General features: G+C 34.8%; 3 protein-coding genes across 12 annotated transcripts; all 3 read left to right on the forward strand.

Annotated features, from left to right (window-relative positions):
* Window positions 1-325: 325 nt before the first annotated feature.
* On the forward strand, window positions 326-7,959 carry LOC118029445 (probable amino acid permease 7). 9 transcript variants are annotated; one of them, XM_035033334.2, is made up of 9 exons: window positions 1,285-1,303; window positions 2,116-2,209; window positions 5,181-5,301; window positions 5,400-5,633; window positions 5,744-5,837; window positions 6,018-6,232; window positions 6,551-6,684; window positions 6,798-7,025; window positions 7,358-7,959. In XM_035033334.2, exons 3-9 carry the CDS (start codon window positions 5,232-5,234, stop codon window positions 7,757-7,759), a joined length of 1,377 nt encoding a protein of 458 aa, XP_034889225.1. In that variant the 5' UTR covers window positions 1,285-1,303; window positions 2,116-2,209; window positions 5,181-5,231; the 3' UTR covers window positions 7,760-7,959. The 9 variants fall into 9 exon arrangements, with proteins under 9 accessions (XP_034889219.1, XP_034889220.1, XP_034889227.1 ...); XM_035033328.2 differs by lacking the exons at window positions 5,181-5,301; window positions 5,400-5,633 and adding an exon at window positions 326-560 and having other exon boundaries at window positions 1,067-1,303; window positions 5,739-5,837; XM_035033335.2 differs by lacking the exons at window positions 1,285-1,303; window positions 2,116-2,209 and adding an exon at window positions 4,371-4,805.
* Window positions 7,960-11,781: 3,822 nt separating this feature from the next.
* On the forward strand, window positions 11,782-14,442 carry LOC118029444 (probable amino acid permease 7). The gene is made up of 8 exons (XM_035033327.2): window positions 11,782-12,140; window positions 12,237-12,351; window positions 12,432-12,665; window positions 12,788-12,881; window positions 13,068-13,282; window positions 13,452-13,585; window positions 13,679-13,906; window positions 14,010-14,442. Exons 2-8 carry the CDS (start codon window positions 12,285-12,287, stop codon window positions 14,409-14,411), a joined length of 1,374 nt encoding a protein of 457 aa, XP_034889218.1. The 5' UTR covers window positions 11,782-12,140; window positions 12,237-12,284; the 3' UTR covers window positions 14,412-14,442.
* Window positions 14,443-15,758: 1,316 nt separating this feature from the next.
* On the forward strand, window positions 15,759-17,974 carry LOC118029442 (probable amino acid permease 7). 2 transcript variants are annotated; one of them, XM_035033325.2, is made up of 6 exons: window positions 15,759-15,958; window positions 16,076-16,406; window positions 16,609-16,823; window positions 16,923-17,044; window positions 17,156-17,389; window positions 17,468-17,651. In XM_035033325.2, exons 1-6 carry the CDS (start codon window positions 15,844-15,846, stop codon window positions 17,507-17,509), a joined length of 1,059 nt encoding a protein of 352 aa, XP_034889216.1. In that variant the 5' UTR covers window positions 15,759-15,843; the 3' UTR covers window positions 17,510-17,651. The 2 variants fall into 2 exon arrangements, with proteins under 2 accessions (XP_034889216.1, XP_034889215.1); XM_035033324.2 differs by having other exon boundaries at window positions 15,762-15,958; window positions 17,478-17,974.
* Window positions 17,975-20,868: the final 2,894 nt, after the last annotated feature.

Here is a 20,868-nt window from a genome sequence, read left to right on the forward strand (position 1 = left end):
CTAACAAGCCATTTTGAATCTCTCGTACCAATGTGTCAAACGGAGGAAACGTGCAAACATGAAACACTTTGACTTTTATATTTATGGCATGTCACTGTCTTTTCGGTTTGAAATCTTGATTATAAAAAAGCTATAATTTATAGTTAATTTTAAAAAAAATTAGTTTTCCAAACGTGAGAACTACTATAACATCTAACATATTTACATATAAAAAAAATATTTATGAAAGAGAGGGTGTTGTTTGATATAAAATTGTATATGAGTTGTTAAAAAAAACACGTGACGATTACTAGCCTTCATAGTCATCATAACATCATCACCAACCCGTAAAGCTAAGGATATGATGCAGGTGCTATGGTCGTTCACGTTCCATACTTACGACAAGACAGACTATAAAAGAGGGCAAGACAGAAGGATCGTTTGGTTCTCTTCATGAGAAGTGAAGCTCTACATATTTGGCAATTCATTTCCTATGGACGATAGAACAGAAGAATTGCCATTGCCATTGCTTGGAAGCTTTCATTCAGCTAATGAAGCAGAAGTGCCTCTCAAAAGAACTGGTATTTAATCTCCTTCACTTGCCTTTCCATGTCTAGTCTTCATGTCATCTCTTCTTCTTACAGAACATAATGAGAAAGATTATATTTTGCTTTAGCCTTTAAGGTTTAGACTCGTTTGTTAACAATGACTTTCCTCCATAATCTTAGATCCCAGAAAAGGGCTTCCTATAGATTTTCATGTTCGTAATCTAATTAAGGTTGGTGGGTTGTGTGGTAGGTTTGAATGGTAGTTGCATTTCTGCATGAAGTTTCTGTAATGGGCAGAAAAAATACGCCGGTGCCGGGGATCGAACCCGGGCCACCCGCGTGACAGGCGGGAATAGTCACCACTAATATGTTAACTCATTTTAAATTAAATACATGGAAAGATGGGGACAGCAACCTCCTGATTGTTCCGAAATTTCTTGCCACATTTACTTCCCAATCTCCATTAAGCTGTGATGACCCTAAAACCATCTTCCTTCCATATTGGACTGATTTTTTATTTTGTTTTTTAATACTTGAAGGGACCATATGGAGTGCTACAGCACATGTTATTACAGGAGTGATAGGGGCAGGAGTGTTGTCACTTGCATGGAGCATAGCTCAACTAGGTTGGATTGCAGGTCCTTTATGCATGATATTTTTTGCAGCAATCACCATTGTTTCCACGTACCTTCTTTGTGACTGCTATAGATTTCCTGATCCTGAACATGGCCCCATCAGAAACAGGTCCTACATGGAAGCTGTCAAGTTTTATTTGGGTGAGTAGTATATATATACACATCTTTGTATTGTTCCATACACTAGGGTAAAACTGTTGGGAGTGTTGGTCCCTGTAAATGAACGAGAGCATGATTTAATCATGGTTATTAAACCTAGTTTCGCTTGGCAGGTCGAACTTATTAATTCATGATTTGATTAGGATTTCAAATTGAACAATGTGAGAACTTACCTTGTTAAATTTGATGGACCTAGTAGGTCAACCCACTCATGACTTAATGAAAACTTGATTTGATTTTTTTTTCAATTCTTTTTTAAAACAACTTTGTTTAACTTTTTTATTTTAAAAATAAAAATCTTGAAATGATGTTGTTTTGGATTGATTGAGTCAATCTAACTAACATGTAATCCAGATCCTGGGCCTGTCTTGGGTTCCTTTTTAACTAATAAGCATGCCAAAGTGATTACACATCTATCTAGGTTTTATCTAACCTGATCAGCCAACGAGTCTCCAAGTTTTTTCGACTTAAAAAAGAGAGAATATATATGGAGTGCAAACCGTAGAACCGGACCATCCTAATTATTAGTAGTAACAAACAATAAGTATATGTTCCATTTTTAAATTTCAGTTGCATTATGTTGACTATGATGCAAAAAACGTATCCCTTTCACCAACTTCTGTTACGTATGACACTCAATCATTGACTAAGGCATTGAATTATAGTCAAGCAGTTGTTTTCTTATTGATTCCTTATATAATCAGTGGCTTCTAGTGTACTTAAACTGCTCACTGTTTATTTTATAATGAAGTAGTGAGTTCAGAATTCTGACAACATAGACAATTCAATTTCAGGAGAGAAAAGCCAAGTAGTGTGTGGAATATTTGCCGAGGAGAGCTTATATGGGTGTGGAATTGCCTATACCATTACTTCTGCTGGTAGCATAAGGTGTGAGACTTCAACCCTTCTCTGCTTTCTTCCTAATTTTCTATATGATGAACTTGTTTGAGAAACTTGAAAAACATGCAGCCAAAATCTTGAGTTGTTCTATGCTTTATTGATGCTAGATAACTTCGAGTTACCAGCAAGAATTTCAATTTGTCTTGTCCTTCCAACTATTTCTTGTTTTTGCCAAGTGACTGCTCTAATTATTAGAAAACTTGCACTCTTGTGATTCATTGCCCCAGTGGTCCATTATCTGGTGAGCTTAATCTTAGTGAGCTGTTGTTTTTCATGAATATTTCTTGAGGAAGAATTTGCCTATCCAAAGCAGAATTTCACATCTTTGTCTCTGTGATTTGTTATATATTTTGATTGAGATGTTCTTAATATTAGTGAGTGCAACTAAAGATACCACTTGATTGCTTTAACAAGCAAGTATCTTTAGCAAATCACAAAATGTCTAAAAAGTTCTGAAGTTTCAGAGAAAATCCTGTCAACAAAGTGAGATTTGATGATAGAATAGCCAAGATGTCACTTCTTTTTGGTATCTGCCTTACTTCACACGTTTTGATTGATCCAATCAAACTACATGGTCCATGAAGATTGCTTTTCATGTTGGGGGGCAATATATTTTCTGAGCCTTACATATTCTAACTTTTTCTTTTGTCTTTCTGTCAATGCCAAGCCTCCTTTTTTTTTTTTTTGAAGTTCTTATAGGGAAAGAACTAGTGACAATGGAAGAAGTTTCTGTTTTTCTCACCAGGAAGGAAATTTCTTCTCTGTGGGACAAAAAAATGGAAAATCTCAAAAGCATAAACCTTAGCAGAGTAGGCATGCGTAGGGAATGCTAAGAAGTATTTCTTTCTCCATGATGCTTTGTAGAGATGCACATCAGGGGATTGGTAAAGCAATCATATTGAATGCTACCTCAAGCTCACTGGAACTTGTTTTAAGAAACCGAAAGATTTACTGTATTTCTCGAGAGTTGTTGACCCTCAAAAAGAAAGAAAAAAAAAGGATTCTTGAGTGACCACAAAAGCTAAAATGGTGCACAGAAACTTGAGAAAATATCAATCTATGGCCAATGATAACAGTCTGAGCAAGCCAGATTCCTCTGCTTTTATGAGGCAGTACTTTCAAGGACCATTGTAGAAGATGCTTTGGAGGCTTTTTTATCTGAAAATAAAGACATAAAAATCCAAGCATGCTGACAAGTGGGATAATAATGTTACAAAGCAAGTCTTCTACAAGTCCTCTCTCCTTTTTTGCTTTTTTCAATTGGAACTTCTGATGCAGACATAAACATCTCCCTCCTATACTGGTGTGCTTTCTCTATCCAAATAAAGAAATAAAATGAAACATAAACATCAATTACTTGTGTAGAGGAAAACAAAGAAAAAACAGGTCTGTTTATTATTGTGGTGTGACTGTGCTTTTCAAAAAAATTATTTTTTTGCTTCAAATTAATTTTTTTTGTTTTTTTTTTGGATTATTTTGATGTACTAATGTTAAAAATAATCCTTTTAAATTAAAAAAATATATTATTTTAATACATTTTCAAATGAAAAGCAACCACTATTACAATATCAAACACTACTGAAAAGAGGATAGATGACGGGGGGGCATGGCATTCTACTCATAGTTGCAAGTATGTGAGCAAGTATCTAATCCCATAACCTCTGTCGGCATATTCTATGGTAGGAGTCTGGTCAGGATTTATAACCTTCAAAAATCTAACAGCTTGCTCTTTTCTGTTTACACACACACACACACATGTGCTCTTTATGTGTCATTTATGTTGCCATTGTTAGGGCAGTGAACATGAATATCCAAGAAAAACGAGACATTGGCCATTTTCATGGTAGAAAGTTTGACTTCTTGTATGCTATCATTTTAAGAGTGAATATTACAGAAAAGAATGTGATTTTTTGGACTCCTGTGGTCAGAATCATGCTTCCCACCAAGATTTAATTATGATTGAGAAGATTCGTGCAAGCAATTTTGATGTTTCTCCAGTTTTTAGTTGAACTCTTGATTCATGATTGCACGGTCATTACAGAAGGAAAAGAAACATCCAAATGAAACATTCTAGGAAAAGTGGTTGTGATGGAACAAGCACCAAACTTATAGGGGTCGCTAACCTTTTTGTGATGAAAAAGGAAATGGCTTTTACTGGCTAATAGGAATGGGAGTTTTTCTTTCAAACATGAAAATAATTAGCTATTACTTTGAATGATTTGTCATAGAAGAAGACTGCTCACCCACCTCTTTGGTCCCGTATTGGAGATACTGTTAAAATCCTTACAAAAGTAGTAAAGGTGGATGTGAAGTAAGTAAAGAGGGCAATGAGTATGCCAACATGAAGATGACTGCCAATTTCATTGCATTATTGTGAGCTGTCATGTTATCCTTCCAAAACCCTTATAAATGTTGCCTTCCAGAAGTTCTTGGCTGCAAAGAAGCTAGAGCATTTCTTTAAAATATTTCCAAATTGAGTGGCAAGCAGTCATAGTCTCACACGGTCAAGTATATTTCATGGTTTTCACCTTTGCTTTTCTTTCACATATCTGCTAGATATAAACTGGGTCCATTTCCCAACTTGGTAGGATCTGTAAGATATTAGAAATCAATCCTTGTTGATTGACTGATTTTAATAAAACCAACTCATTTATGTTATAATCGCCCATGTTATAATCAACTCGTTTGATCGAGAACATATTGCATCTTGAATAGAAGTTGCTACTCTTTTTCTTTGTATTATCACGATAAGTAGCTATCTTTATGGCATTTCCTTCTTAGTATAGCTGTACTCTTCCTCCACAAAGAATACAGCATTGAATTTTCTTCTCTAATGTTATTGTTGTAGAAACGCTAGCCACAAAGGATCTAATTGTGTAGCTTCTTTCATGTATCTAGTTGTCGTGTTCTATTCAGAAACAGTTAAAGAGTACTTAGGCCCTTTCTCTTGGCTATCCAGGTTGTAGAAAACTTTTAGTGAACATAGTTTCCTGTCGTGAATTGAATAGTCATGGCAGTCCAACATCCTCTTGAACTGGCAAATGGTTGCTATGATGATGATGGGCATTCATTGAGAACTGGTAAAGAAATTTCCAAAGACCAGCTTTTGTAATTTAAGTTCACTGCCTTTTTTTTTCAATTCAATATTGAATCTGGTGCCTCTGGAAAACTCAACCAGGAACCTTATGGAGTTGCGTTGCTCATATTATTACTGCTGTTATTGGCTCTGGAGTTCTGTCCTTGGCTTGGAGTACTGCACAGCTAGGATGGATAGCAGGGCCAGTTTCCTTGCTTTGCTTTGCGATTGTCACCTATATTTCTGCTTTCCTCCTTTCCGATTGCTATAGGTCCCCTGATCCCATAACTGGAACACGGAACTACTCTTACATGCACGCTGTTAGAGTAAATCTTGGTAGTTTAACACCTGCCCTTTACCTTTGTAACTTGTCTTGTGAATCCCTGTATATTTTTCAGTTAGGATATGCCTTATATGCTTCCTAACTTGATGTAGTGATAGTTCAGGTAAAACACAGACATGGTTTTGTGGTTTGCTTCAATATGTGAGCATGTATGGAACTGCTATTGCTTATGTTATTACTACTTCAACTAGTATGAGGTACCTCCTCGCTAAATTCTGTGATTTACACCTTTTTTCATCCCTTGTGTTGAAGATTGTTTTGGATTAATGCCACTGCAACATTAAGTCTCAATATATTTGTGTCTATTTTCATTTCATGTTTTCGACGAAGGTACTTCTGTCTGATTATACATGTTTTTTTTTTTCCTCTCAATGTAGAGCAATTCAAAGATCAAACTGTTACCATAGAGAAGGGCATAAAGCTTCATGTGAATATGGGGACACTATTTATATGCTGCTATTTGGAGCTGTTCAGATACTAATGTCACAGATTCCTGATTTTCATAACATGGAATGGCTCTCGGTAATTGCAGCAATCATGTCCTTTACCTACTCTTTTATCGGATTTGGACTTGGTGTTGCACAAGTTATAGGTATTGCTGCGAATCTGGCCACTTCTTTTCAGTAGATATCATGCTCTGCTAGAAAAGACTCAATCTTTTCAGTAGCTTACAGCCAACAGCTCTCGAAGCTCAATTCTCTACTGTGTTTCTGTATTGAAAAGAACAGAAACCTGAGCGTAGAGAATTTAGAATTTTTCGGACTAGAGAAACGAGTAACTCTCCAGTCCCCACGGGGCCTTGAATCACTGTTCAGTTTTTATCTGGTAATCAGACATAGTACGTAAGATATGCATGGATAATAAATTGGGAGAAGAAGCTACTTCATCTCTAAAACTTATCTGGTTGCAGAAAATGGGACGATTAAGGGGAGCATTGCTGGAGTCTCAGCTGCCACCACTGCCAGTAAGTTATGGTTAGCATTTGAAGCACTGGGGGACATTGCTTTTGCCTATCCATACTCGATCATTCTGCTTGAGATACAGGTTTGGCTTATACTTTTCGAAATTCAATTTCGTTGCAGCAACTCATTTTCTGCAGTAGCAGCTAATAACAAATTTTTGGGGACTGAAGTGAATTAAGAAATATTTGCATGAAGGATACTTTGAAGTCACCTCCACCGGAGAATAAGACCATGAAGAAGGCCTCCATGATTTCAATCTTCATCACAACTTTCTTTTACCTATGTTGTGGATGCTTTGGATACGCAGCCTTTGGCAACGATACACCTGGAAATCTCTTGACTGGGTTTGGGTTCTTTGAGCCTTACTGGCTCATCGATTTAGCAAATGCTTGCATTGTTCTTCATTTGGTGGGAGGATATCAGGTATCAAATTTTCATTACAGAGTCTTTAATTCTTGACCTTTTCACGCTTTTGTTGCTGCTCAAAATGCTGAATTTCTTTGCATTTCTAATTCCTCACTGCAGAGATCATCTCTCCTTAAAATATGCAGCAGTAATCTGTTAAAAAAATATAATTATTTCATAATCATGAAGTTAAAGGTCTAATAATACATTTTCTCTCTGTGATCAATTCATCATAGTGCTTTTCTGATAGCATAGAGCTTCCTCCAAATATCTGAGAAATCTATAAGTTTTTTATAAAATCGATTAGGTTGCTCATATGGTTTAGATATTTTCTTGTGTTCTGTTTGCAGATATACAGTCAGCCTGTGTTTGCGTTTGTGGAAGGATGGTCCAGTAGGAAATTTCCAAGCAGTGGTTTTGTGAATAACTTCCACTCCTTCAAACTTCCATTGATTCCTCCTCTTCATATCAATCTTTTCCGGCTATGTTTCCGAACTGTGTATGTTGCATCAACTACTGTTATTGCAATGGCCTTCCCTTACTTCAACCAAGTTTTGGGAGTGCTTGGAGCCTTGAACTTTTGGCCTTTGGCAATATACTTTCCTGTGGAAATGTACTTTGTGCAGAAGAAAATAGGCGCTTGGACAAGAAAATGGATTGTGCTGAGAACATTTAGCTTTGTTTGCTTGCTAATAACAATAGCAGGCTTACTTGGGTCAATTGAGGGACTTGTAAGTGCTAAACTTGGTTGAGACTGCTATTGCTGAGATCTTTCTGCCAATAGACTGCCAGTAATCAGATGTTGTGTTGGAAGATGAGATTATTATGCCTCTTGTCTTCCTGTCCTGTTCTAATATTAGGATCAGATTTCTTGCTTGCTAGAAGGAAACTAAAATTTCTGTAGTCTTTACGTACTGATAATATTGAGAATAAGCATGCAGTTTCATGGGAAGTTGGTGAAGAATCCTCTCTTTCAACCTATGATACCATAGATGTTATCTACACAGTAGAAGAATTTGAGCCATAAAATGACATCATTAATTAGCTAGGACTGAAAAGAAAACCTGAGCTATCATGTTCAAGAGAAAATATTTGGTTATTGTCTTGAGATAGAAAGACAAAAACAACAGAAGTAGAGGAGACATGTTCCCTCTATCTTCTGTTTTGAAAATATATAAATTCACCTCAAAACTATCACAATATTCATAAGAATCACCCTGTAAAAAAGAAAGATTTTGCATGGTATACAACACCAGAATCCTATAACCAATACAAAAGGAGAGCCTCACCAGAGAAATGAATGGAGGTCCCTCTCTTTGATCCATTGGTAAAATATAAAATACTCCAGAGCTGCTCTTAGAAACCTTTTCATATTTAAATATATGGGAACCTACTCAGACATTCTATTCGTCCAAGAAGCAGCTTCAAGGGATGGGATGCTTTGTTCATACGTAAAGAAATTACCTGGATCCGCCATTACTTGCATCAACCTGTCAATATTGCCTTTGAAATGCTTCATACTCCAACTGCTAGCTTGCTCATAACTAGCATTACCAATCTCACTGATTCCCAGATCAATATCTCCGTAATTTAGATATGAGCATCTTGATGATTTTGACACAAAAGGTGTCATATAATCATAAAGCTTTCTGATAAGATCCAAGTTGCGATCCAAACCTTCAACACCTTCTTTCCAAGTCACTGCATGCTGGATTTTGTAAATGTTCTCTGCTCTATGTGGAAATGGAGTGTCAAGTTCTGAAACTTCACTCTTTTTTCCTTCACAAGGATTGAATGTCAAAACTGGTTTTTGCAATTGGATATGTTCTTCCATATTCATTCAAGACCGGTCTTTGAAATAGGCTCTTGCACGCAGTCCGATTTCCTCTTCAAGCACTTCTCTTTCGTTGAATGTCTCTCAAGCAAAACATCTCTAGATGTACAAGTTTGGTAATTAGACCAAAACAATACTGACTCAATCCAGCTCATTTTCCTGCATTCCTTGTACACAAAACCAATTCAGGAAACTTCTCATCCATTAGAGAACAAGTCGTTGTGCATCTGTTTTATCAGCAACATCTGATGCACCTTCTTCCAATGTCCTTTCAACTATAAAAACAGTGACAGTTTAAGGGACTTGAGATAGTCTAATTTTCCATGAAACAAAACTAGCTCCACCACCTCCACTTAAATGGCCTCCAACACCAACTGCTGGACAAACTCAGCAGGGTAGCTATGAATCTTGCTCTTTTCAGCAATTCTATTATAAACTTCCCCTAGTGTAGCACCTGATACCATCCAAGCACCATGATATTGAACAAGCCAACCATGATAAATGGCACACTTGACGCATGCGAAAGACCATCATAATCATGGCCTCCACTACGAATTCTGACTCCAAGATCTGGAACAAATGATAGCTCAATTATCTGTAAATAAGTGAAGTAATTTATTTTTCTATAATAACAAATTATATATATATATATATATATATATATATTATTCTTGTATTATCCATGTAATAATAATATTATATCTGATCATACATGTGAAAAAAGTGTTAACTTATATTTTACCCCATTAAAGATAAAAAAAAATGTTCCATACATATTTCAAATTGAATTTATTTTAATCACACCTACTTATCTAACATATTCATAAAACCCAATTAAAATTTTTTAGGGTTATTTATCAATTGAAATAGAATTAAGAGAATTCATAATTCCAACTACAACAAAAAAATAATGAAGAGTTTTAATTTATGAATATATTATTACAAAATCTAAAACACGTAGGAAAATACTTTAGATATGTCTTGATTTACTGTGGATTATATTAGTAAAATTATAATTTTGCCATTGATAGAAAATGAGATGAACCAGATTTTAGGGGTAAAAGAATCTTTTTATAAGGTTAATTTGTTATTTTTTATTAATTTGTTTGGGGGTAATATTATCTTTTTTAATTTTTTATAATAGTTAAATTATTATATTACCCTTAAACTTTTAAAATATTGACCTTGGATCTAGGGGCTTTATAGAATTTTCATTTTACTATAAATAATGTAATGACTTCATTACTTTTATCGTTAGAATTTTTAGCCTTTACTTTAGAGCTTAGAAGTAATTTCATAACGGTTTTCCTTTTTGTTATTATCATTTAGTCCCACGAGCATTTTTGTCTTTGTCAAATAAAATAAAAAGAGAAAAGTTGCTGACATGGCACATGCCAACTGCTCTGCTATTTTCAAGTGGCGTGTGTGGCTGACACCGTTGGTCGTAGCCATATTTATATTGCATCATTTAATTCATCTCGATGTCTTCTTCCTTCTTAGGTGATGTGTTCATAGCGATTCATCATTTTATTAGTTTACATTTGATATATTCATGACTCGAATTCCACATCAGTGACCAGCAACGCTGGAATGGTGATATAATGACACTCCACATACGCTAGGCTTCAAACATACTTTTTATGAATCAAATTATATAAAATTTTGCAACATTTTATAAATTTTCAAAATATTCTTCAAAACAAATAATAATTCATAATACTTATTACAATATAAAAATCCAACTTTAAATAAAATAGTGCAATGGTAGAACGTTTAAGATATTGAATAAAAAAGATATATAAAAAAAAAGCCTCTTGAAAATAAGTAAAACATATTAATACAAAGAAATAATAGGAACTCTCAATAAAATCAAACATGTTAATAAAAACTAAAATTCTAAAAATAATATTAATAAGGAGGAGTGAATTCAAGAGACTCCACGATGAAATAATATACAATAGAAGAATAAATTGATATGGTTAGGTCACTGACTTTGTTCTTTTAACACAACAGCCACTCTCAACTGATCTATCCAATGGGATCAGTCGTGTTGTAGCTCTAACAATTTAGACATGATTGGAATATGCTAAGAACATGAACTAGCAACTTTCAGCGCAATAAAATCATAGCATGAAGAGATGCATACAAAGCGAAAATAAAAAATGAAAAAAATAAAAAAGAGGAGTCACAGTAAATAAGAAATTCATCATAGCAAAACCTGCTGTTAATTTTTCGGATGCATCGAGGTGACTCTCTTTTGCTTATGGTTGTTTGCATTGATTAATCTGCATTTCACTCAAACCATAGAGAAGCACACAGTTCTAGAATGAAGCAGAAATAGAAGAAACTGATATTTTAAGTTTCTATGACAAGCTATAAGGAGATCCCTTGATTCACATGAGCCAGGCAAGAGAGGAGTGCTTTCTTGTAATCCCAGGGATATTAAGTTTCTTCGAATGCTTTTCCCTAAATCCCTCAGTCTTCCCCTCTTTCCCTCCATGTTTCCTGGATCTCCTTTTCCCTAAATCCCTCTGTTTTCTCCTCCTTCCTTCCATATTTCGTGGGATGTAGGAATGAAGGCTTTGATTATAAAAGATAGTGAAAACACTGTTAAAATCAACTTTGAATAGTACTTCCTCCCACAATCTTTCTGCAATCCTGTGTTCTTTGTTTTTATTTGCAATTATTGTTAAAACAAAGGGTGGGAAAAACATTGTTACAACCCATGGTTTCTCAGTGGAGGAACAGTGTTTTCCTTTGGATGTATATCCCATTCTTTAATCAACTTGTGTTAAGATATTTTGCATGGTAGAACTTCTTGGTCAACCTCCAATCACAAACAGATTCGAGTTATGTGTTTTCTTTGTTTGTTAAAAAATATTTTTAATTTTCAGTATTTTATACCATGTAAAATAAACTATTATTATTTTAGATTTTTTTTTTTCCAAGTTTATCACAAATGAGTAAACTACTTTCTTCACCGTACATGACATGGGAAAGTGTTCTAGGAAACAAACAAGGCCTTATAATCACCATGGCAATATTTTCCAATTCCGTGGGTTCCATGGTATAGCAATAGTTTCCAATTCTGTGGTTTCCGTAGTATAGCTGATACGAAAGTTCATGAATTCAAAGATCATGAATATTCAAAGATCCTACAGAAGCATATCTTCAGTAAAGAATATTCAAAGATCCTACATAAGCATGTCTTCAGTGAAGTTGTCATTAACTAAACTGCTGACCAAGAGAAAAGACCACATCAACTTTCATGATGTGTGCAAGGCGTAGTGTTTCATGAGGTATAGTGTTTTACATCATTGTTATGTGTAGGGTTTAGTGATGTACTCAGATCTGGTTGAACTTGGTCCTTATATTTTGTTATTTTGGGTTTACAGGTAGGAAATTTGTAGCAAATTTCATTGCCTCCCCTGAATTTGATCGACATGGCAGTCAAACATGAGCAAGAGAATGGTTCGTTGCTTGATGATGATGGGCGTCCAAGAAGAACTGGTGATGACACTTTCAACTTTCAATTCTATTTTATATATTTTGTGTTATCTTGAATTTACCCCTGTGAGAAACTGAACCAGGAACCTTATGGAGTTGCATAGCTCATATAATTACTGCTGTTATCGGCTCTGGTGTTCTATCTTTGGCTTGGAGTGTAGCACAGCTAGGATGGATCGCAGGTCCAATTGCCATGCTTTGTTTCGCTATTGTCACCTATGTCTCTGTGGTGCTCCTTTCTGGTTGCTACAGATGTCCCGACCCTGTAACCGGAACACGAAACTACTCTTACATGGATGCTGTTAGAGTGAATCTTGGTAGCAGAACACCCTCTTCTTACAAACCGAAAGCTTCTGATATTCCCTATCTGTTCATTTCTATAAATGTTCAGATAATCTACTTTCTATAAGCCTCCTAATGTTGTGTGGTGATGTTTCAGGCAAAACTCAGACATGCCTTTGTGGTATGTTTCAATATCTGTACATGTATGGGATTGGCATTGCTTATGTTATTACCACTTCAACTTGTATGAGGTACTTCCATGGTGAATTCGTGATTTATGCCTCGTTGTTTTAGTCCATATATCAAGCACCATCATTGTCAGCTTGCTGTGTTTCGTTTATAGGGAAATTTGAGCCACTGTTTATGTAAACTCTGCATCTGCTTTTCCTTCTTTGTCTTCTGATTATTAGTTGATTCCATGATTCATATCATTGCAGCGCAATTCGACGGTCAAACTGCTATCATGAAAAGGGTCATGCTGCACCATGTAAACACAAGGACACTCCCAATATGCTGATGTTTGGAGCTGTTCAGATTGTAGCATCACAGATACCTGATTTCCATAGCATAAAATGGCTTTCAGTCATTGCTGCAGTCATGTCCTTTGCCTACTCTTTTACAGGGTTTGGACTTGGCTTTGCTGAAGTAATAGGTGGGTGCTTGTTCTTGCTGTATCAATCTGAAGATGCAGACTATGCAGTATCAGATAAAATTTTATCATATTCACCTGTATTTTTGCAACGAATATGTAGCAGGAAAAACTATCATGTTTCACATTCTTTTGTAGAGTTGCCTTAATTTTTTCTTCTTTCTAATTCCAGAAAATGGGATGATCAAGGGTAGCATTGCAGGTGCCCCAGCTTCTACTAGAGCTAAAAAACTATGGCTAGCCTTCCAAGCTCTTGGGGACATTGCTTATTCCTATCCATATGCACTTGTTCTTCTGGAAATTCAGGTCTGCCATCTATTTATCTAGAATTCATTATCCAACAAGTTATGTCACTAGCAAATCAGAAGTAAAATGAAGTGAGGATATTGTTGAATGAAGGATACTCTGAAGTCACCTCCACCTGAGAACAAGACCATGAAGAAGGCATCGATGATTGCAATGATCTTGACAACATTCTTTTACCTCTGCTGTGGATGCTTCGGATATGCAGCTTTTGGCAACAACACCCCTGGAAATCTTTTGACAGGATTTGGATTTTATGAGCCTTACTGGCTCATCGACTTTGCGAATGCTTGCGTTGTTCTACATTTGGTGGGGGGATATCAGGTACTTCCTCTTTATATCAAATTGCTACAAGCTAAATGCTAACATGCTTGGTGTTTCCATTGAATTTTGAGTAACTATGCTCCATATTTCTTGTTTCTGTCAGCTCTTCAGCCAGCCAGTATTCGAGTTCTCAGAACGCTGGTTCTCGGAGAAGTTTCCAAGTAATGGATTTGTGAACAAATTCTACAACTTCAAACTCCCATTGCTGCCTTCTTTTCACATCAATCTCTTCAGAATATGTTTTCGAACTGCATATGTTGTGTCAACTACAGCAGTTGCCGCTGTCTTCCCTTACTTCAACCAAGTTTTGGGACTATTGGGGGCCTTGAATTTTTGGCCCTTGGCCATATATTTCCCAGTAGAGATGTATTTTGTGCAGAATAAAATAGAGGCATGGACAAGAAAATGGATCGTTCTTAGAACATTTAGTTTGGCTTGCTTGCTTGTATCAATTGTAGGCTTAATTGGGTCAATTGAAGGAATTATAAGTGCCAAATTTGGTTGAAAGGCTTATTATTATTATTATTATTATTACTACTTAATTGGGTCCTTTTGGAGATTGTTCTATGATTCGGGCTTTCACTTTATTTTCCAAAAAAGAAAAGAAAAATGAAAAAAATATAAAAAAGGAAATAATTTGTATCCAATTAATATTAAACTTCAAATCCATTTTCCTGCTGTCATTTTCAAGAATATATCCTTGATGCAGCAATGAAGTGCTATCATGCAAGAGTATGTATAGTCATGTACATTTCAATCTAAAATCTAAATTGTTAAATAAAATTTATATTAGAATTGTAAACTTATATAATCTTCAAAGGAGTGAATCGTTTTGTGAGTCCCTTCCATAAATCTTAGCATCTTCTTCAACATATTTTTTTTATTTTTTTTCCCAAATCATGCCTGTCAAGAATTTTTTAGCTTTTTTTTTTTTTTATCATTTTCAAAATCTTTTATCACTATCAAAAAATTAATAATTTTTTTTGTACGTGCATGACTCGTCTATAAAGTCGTAAATAAATTTATTAACAATAGACTTATTAACAAACTATAATTTACTAATAAGCGTTTCTCCAATAAACAGTTTTGTCTTAATTTCATTCAATAAAATAATTATAGATAGAATACTAATAAATTTTTTTATTAATAAAATTATTAAATCCGGTAGTGTATCACCATCCCTATATTCATGATTTTTGCTGCAAAACTTCGTTATTAAACTCAATGAGTTAGTCCCCTCTTCAGGTTTCCTAAATTTAAGTGGATTTGATTGGTACTTTTAAAAAATAATTTAAATCTATGTCATCAAATTAGTGGAAGATTAATAATTTTTTGCCTATTATTTTCATAATTAATCAGGAATATGGTTCGTAAGATTATCATGATTGTTTTTTGGGTAGATGAAGGATATTAATTTCACCATTTAATTTTAGTCAATTTTTTTTTTTAATCAGTCTCCAGGGTATGTGTTTAGGTCTTAACTTATCTTTTCTTTTTTTTAAAAAAAAAAAAATTAATTAAGGTCATTTTGGTATATCCAAAAGTTTTTATAGTATTTTTTTTTTAAATTCAAATGGGGTATCTAAAAAATATTCAAACTTTTTTGAATGATGAGTATAATTTTATGAAAGTCCAAGAAAATTGTTGTAATTTCCCACAATTATTTTATGCTTATATCAAAGATTTATATATATAAAAAGGAATGATTTAAATAAATTATCATTGTAGATATGTTGTTTGGTTCATCATACGAGGATATTGTTGATACATTCGGATAGGTGAAGATAAGATAGAACAAAAGGATAAGATAAAACAAAATACTACTGGAGGGCAAATATGAATTTTCTAACACTAAACTCCAAGAAACCAGGCTTATGAAACGAACTCTTGCAATGTTTTTAGCTAGCTCTAGCCAGTAGGAATATACTTGAAAGGCCATGGCCATGGGAGAAGAACCAGAAGATCATCAACAGACACCGTTATTGTTGAATTCTGATCAAATCCCATCCAAGTCAACAATACTATGCAATTCATTTTCAATCAAGAGAACTGGTTTGTCTTCTTTCTTTCTTCCTCCTTCCAATTCTAGTTCACTCAGTTGGCTTCTCAGAATCATCTTACGTGTAAATAATGCACATATATGTATTCATCTTCTTGTAAATCTTGAAGGGACTGCGTGGACTGCTGTGGCACACATAATAACAGGAGTGGTAGGGTCAGGGGTGCTATCGCTAGCATGGAGCATGGCTCAGTTAGGATGGATTGCAGGTCCCTTGGCCATGTTGTTTTTTGCCGCAGTCACTCTTCTTTCCACTTTTCTTCTCTGCGATAGCTATCGATCCCCGGATCCTGAATTTGGCCCCTCAAGAAACCGGTCCTACCGTGAAGCTGTTCATGTAATATTAGGAGAAAAGAATGCTTTGATTTGTGGCTTTCTTCAACAAGTAGGCTTATGTGGGATAGGAATTGCATATACTGTTACTGCTGCTATCAGCATGAGGTTCGTTGTCAAGCTCCTCTCAAATCCCATATTCAATTTCAGTGCTTCTATTTCCTTTTCATTTTCATCTGTGAAAAATGAGCGTTGTCCTTGACTACTTTACTGAAGAAGAAACAGACCACTCCGTGATTCTGCTCTGTTTATTTTATGATATTTTCTTGTATGTAGCTAAGACTAGTGCTATTACATTTTCTGATGAAAGGGAGATTCAGACATCAAACTGTTACCGCAAACAAGGACATGGAGCTGCTTGTGAAAATGGTGACACTTCATATATGCTGCTATTTGGAGCTGCTCAGGTTCTGTTGTCCCAAATACCAGATTTCAACAGCATAAAATTTCTATCAGTTGTTGCTGCAGTCATGTCATTCACCTATTCTTTTATTGGATTTGCACTTGGTTTTGCCCAAGTAATAGGTAGGATGGTGAATCAGCTACAAATCAGCTGTCTTTTTATCGGTTTAATTTCCATATTTAATTATATCACATAATATTTACTACTCTCTCAATTTACAGGAAATGGATATGTCAAGGGTAGCATCACTGGATCCTCAACTCACAGTGTAGCTGTGATATCTCAAGCTCTTGGCGATATCGCATTTTCATATCCATGTTCCCTTATCCTTATCAAAATCCAGGTTTGAATCCCGATTCTGAATAGGCAAGCTTTGTTCTAAAACACAAAATTATACAATTTTGCGATCCTGTAAGACAATTATATAGATGATGGAACTTCATGAAATATGAAGGACACTTTAAGATCACCCCCATCAGAGAACAAGACAATGAAGAAGGCCTCGATGATAGCAATGATCGGTACAACATTTTTCTACCTCTGCTGTGGAGGCTTTGGTTACGCAGCCTTTGGAGAAGATACTCCGGGCAACCTCCTGGCTGGATTTGGATTATTTTCTGGACGGTACTATTGGCTTATCAACATTGCTAATGCTTGTATCGTGATTCATCTAGTTGGAAGCTATCAGGTACTCCTAGAGTATATTTTTCATTTGCTTACAAGTCTCTTCGAGACAACATGAAAGGCGCCAGCTTCATTGTTGCAGATGTTGACAGGTTTTCAGTCAAACATTTTTTGCCAACATTGAGAAGTCGATTGCGGAGAAGTGGCCAAACATCCAGTTTACACACATAAATCCCAACTCCAAACTTCCATGGTTTCCAACTTTCCAAATCAACCTCCCGAGGCTTTGTCTCCGAACAACCTATGTCATATCAACAACCACCATTGCAGTGATCTTCCCTTACTTCAACCAAGTTATTGGAGTGATGGGAGGCTTGAATTTTTGGCCCTTAACTATATATTTTCCCGTGGAGATGTACTTTAAGCAGAGAAAAATTGAAGCATGGACAACTAAATGGATCATGCTTCGAGCCTATACCATTTTCTGCCTTTTGGTTACTGCATTTGCTTTGATTGGATCAATCGAAGGATTGATTAGTGCTAAATTGTAGAATACCTTTTTCCTTTTCTCCAAACATGGGTTTTTTATATACCAATTACAGGAATGGACTTGTTGATAGTATGTGAATGCCCTAATGATTTCTCTGAACATCTTCATGTCATCGTTTATATATGCTGCTGGGCCGCCACATCCAGTATCAAATGTCTGGCTGCATACCTATGACGCTCGCGACCTCCAATGTTCTTTTACTTAGCATCGTCTTCTCTTCTTCATCTAGCCAGGAGATAGATATCTGCTAGCCTTCATAAACTTAGAATACCCATGTACCAAACTTGGGAGGGTCCTCCAATACTAACCCATTTACATTTTCATGTTTTCTAATTCCCTCAATGAATCTTCTTCTCCTTCTTTTTCTTTTTTAAGAGGGGGCTACAGAGAAAAATCTTTTTTAACGAAAAGGTTTTATATCCTCACCGATTTTTTTTTTTTCCCTTTATCTTTAACTTTATCATTTTTTTTTTTCAGTTTCTTAACTTGGATAGAGTGAAGAGGAGCAAAGATATTGTTCTCCATTAACTTTATATGAATAATATTTTCATACCAAATGATGCTCATGCTCCATAATCCAGTTTGCTAGCTAGAAACTGGTTTCTAAGTGTTTAGATAAGGGATAATCAAATGTTTATCGTGTTAATTTTTTATTTTCAAAATGTAATGGCCTAGATGAGGCGAAGGTCTAGATTCCTACAAAACAATCCTTTCTTATTTTAGCAAGTTTCGTGACTTTCATGAATTGTAATAAATAAGCATTAAATTCTAATAACAAGCATATTTGTTCTTTAGTTCGTATATGATAAATGTTGAGTATATATGATAAGAGATAAAGATTTTAAACCCTTTACTTGGATTGTTCAAAAGAGTATTTATAATCTTTTTTACCTTGAATTTTTTTTTTTTTTTTTTGTTCAAGAGGTTGACAATCTTTTCCTTTTTTCACATCTAAAGAGGGAGGGAAGTCCATTAAGTGTCTTCTTACACGATATTAATGTTGATAGGAATACACGTGTCTATAAAAGGCAGTCCTATGACAATCTCGTACATAATATTAATGTTCAATGGGAAATCAATCTTTATAATCAATATTAATATTGATAAGACATATATCCATCTCTTTGAAGACTTTTTACATAGCTAGGATAAAAGAAGATGGTAACCCTAGATTTTTATTTTGTATGTTTGGATCTAGAGCGATCTTAGATGCAAGGATATTGAGTTTAGCATCCTTTTAAGCCTAAAGGCACTTGATCTGAGCTTCTAACTAAACTCAAGAGAGTTAGGTCTGATATCTTGTTAGACCCACATGCACTTGAGCCTAATATGTAGCCAAGCTCATAAGAGTTGGGTTGACATTTTGTTAAACTCATGTGCACTTGGACCTGACACGTAGCTGAGCCCAAAAGAAATGATATCAGACCTATTTATGCTTAGGTTTGACACGTAGCTGAACCCAAAAGAATTGAGTATGGTATATTTTTTAACCCAAATATGTTTGGGTCTAGCATGTACCTAAGCTTAAAAAAATGAGTTTAGATATCTTGACAAGACCTCTTTTCATGAGTTTTGATTTTATTAAGCTTTTATGATGGATAATGCTTCTCTTAGCTCTTTATTTAATGTTTTTTTTTTTTGGAGTAAATAGATTTTAGCATAAAATGCTTTGATAACAATACCTATGTTGTTTATGCTAAATCCTGCTTCATACTACTTTTTTAGTTCATCAAATTCATAAGCACTAAAAAGTATATATTTTTCAAAATTTTCCTTTGTAACAAAAGAAATGAAATCCTCTCTTATTTTTCTTAATTTTGTTAGAGTTGACTAATGAGCTTAATTTGTGAGTTCTGCACATCACCCTTTATTAACCAATTATGATCCTTTTATTTATTTATTTTTTCTTTCCAGATTTTGATCTTCCTTTTAATATACTGAATCATTACTATGATTTCGTTTATAGATCTTCATGTCACAAACACCATGACTCTATGCTGCATTTTTTCCACTTATGTCTCCCTTCTTTCTTTTGCTTTCTTCATTTCTCAATCAAATTCTATCTACCATGGCGGCAAGATTAATTTAATAATAATGGTTAAAATCAATCTGAGATTTTTACTAGGAAGTAAGAACTCGAGATCTCATGTTCAAGCTCCCTTCAAATGGTGGGAAAGGAATTAAGAGATTGATGGAAGCTATCTCTTAGTTCTTAAATAAATAAATGTGTCTGTCCTTCACCTAACTTGAAATAATTGATAAATCTTGAAGGGACCGAATGGCCGGCAGCAGCACACATGGTAACAGGAGTGGTAGGGTCCCTTAATTAGCCATTTTGTTGTGTTTTTGCTTCAATCGCCCTTGTATTTTCTGAATTTGGCCCTACAAGAAATCGATCCTGTCTTCAAGCTGATACAACTTTGCGTACGTGAGACATAAGATTATGGTATTGTACTGATATAATTAGATAGTATCCATCTTTTACTATCTCCATCTTACGCTAAAGTAATCACATTTTTTTAATGAATATATAAAAGAATAAGTATTGGCAGTTGAAATGCTAGAAAAACAAAGGAGATCAACTTGTAATTTTTAGAGGAAGAAGAGAGAGAAATTTTATCAACAACAAACTAACCATTGCCAACATGTGACATACTAGGAGAAAGATGACACAACAACCCTTCCAACAACATGAAAAATAATGCAATACATGTTGTCTAAATAACACAAGCATTTCTTACTAGCTTTGTGCATGCATATATAAGTCAGTAACTTTTTAAATTTGAATATTAATTAATCAACCTAAAAAGACCAAATTACCTTCCATGGTTTTGTAATTAACAAAAGCCTTGTGTAAAAATATCAAAAAATCCTTGGATACATGATTTATTTTTTCTTAATTCCATTAGTAAAGATATATTTTCACTCTATTTAAAAAAATTAAAATATCTAAATACCTTCGGTGATCAACATTAAGGTTTTTTTACCTTGGA

Source organism: Populus alba, chromosome 11, assembly GCF_005239225.2.
Source record: "Populus alba chromosome 11, ASM523922v2, whole genome shotgun sequence".
Lineage (NCBI taxonomy): Eukaryota > Viridiplantae > Streptophyta > Magnoliopsida > Malpighiales > Salicaceae > Populus > Populus alba.

Coding starts and splice junctions, on each gene's coding strand:
- LOC118029445 (XM_035033328.2), top strand. CDS start 473: ATGGACGATAGAACAGAAGAATTGCCATTGCCATTGCTTGGAAGCTTT. Junction 2,210..5,738: donor ACTTCTGCTGGTAGCATAAG/GTGTGAGACTTC, acceptor ATGTAGTGATAG/TTCAGGTAAAACACAGACAT. Junction 6,685..6,797: donor TCATTCTGCTTGAGATACAG/GTTTGGCTTATA, acceptor ATTTGCATGAAG/GATACTTTGAAGTCACCTCC.
- LOC118029442 (XM_035033324.2), top strand. CDS start 15,844: ATGGCCATGGGAGAAGAACCAGAAGATCATCAACAGACACCGTTATTG. Junction 15,959..16,075: donor ATTTTCAATCAAGAGAACTG/GTTTGTCTTCTT, acceptor TAAATCTTGAAG/GGACTGCGTGGACTGCTGTG. Junction 16,824..16,922: donor TGGTTTTGCCCAAGTAATAG/GTAGGATGGTGA, acceptor CTCAATTTACAG/GAAATGGATATGTCAAGGGT.
- LOC118029444 (XM_035033327.2), top strand. CDS start 12,285: ATGGCAGTCAAACATGAGCAAGAGAATGGTTCGTTGCTTGATGATGAT. Junction 12,352..12,431: donor TGGGCGTCCAAGAAGAACTG/GTGATGACACTT, acceptor AAACTGAACCAG/GAACCTTATGGAGTTGCATA. Junction 12,666..12,787: donor TGCTGTTAGAGTGAATCTTG/GTAGCAGAACAC, acceptor GTGATGTTTCAG/GCAAAACTCAGACATGCCTT.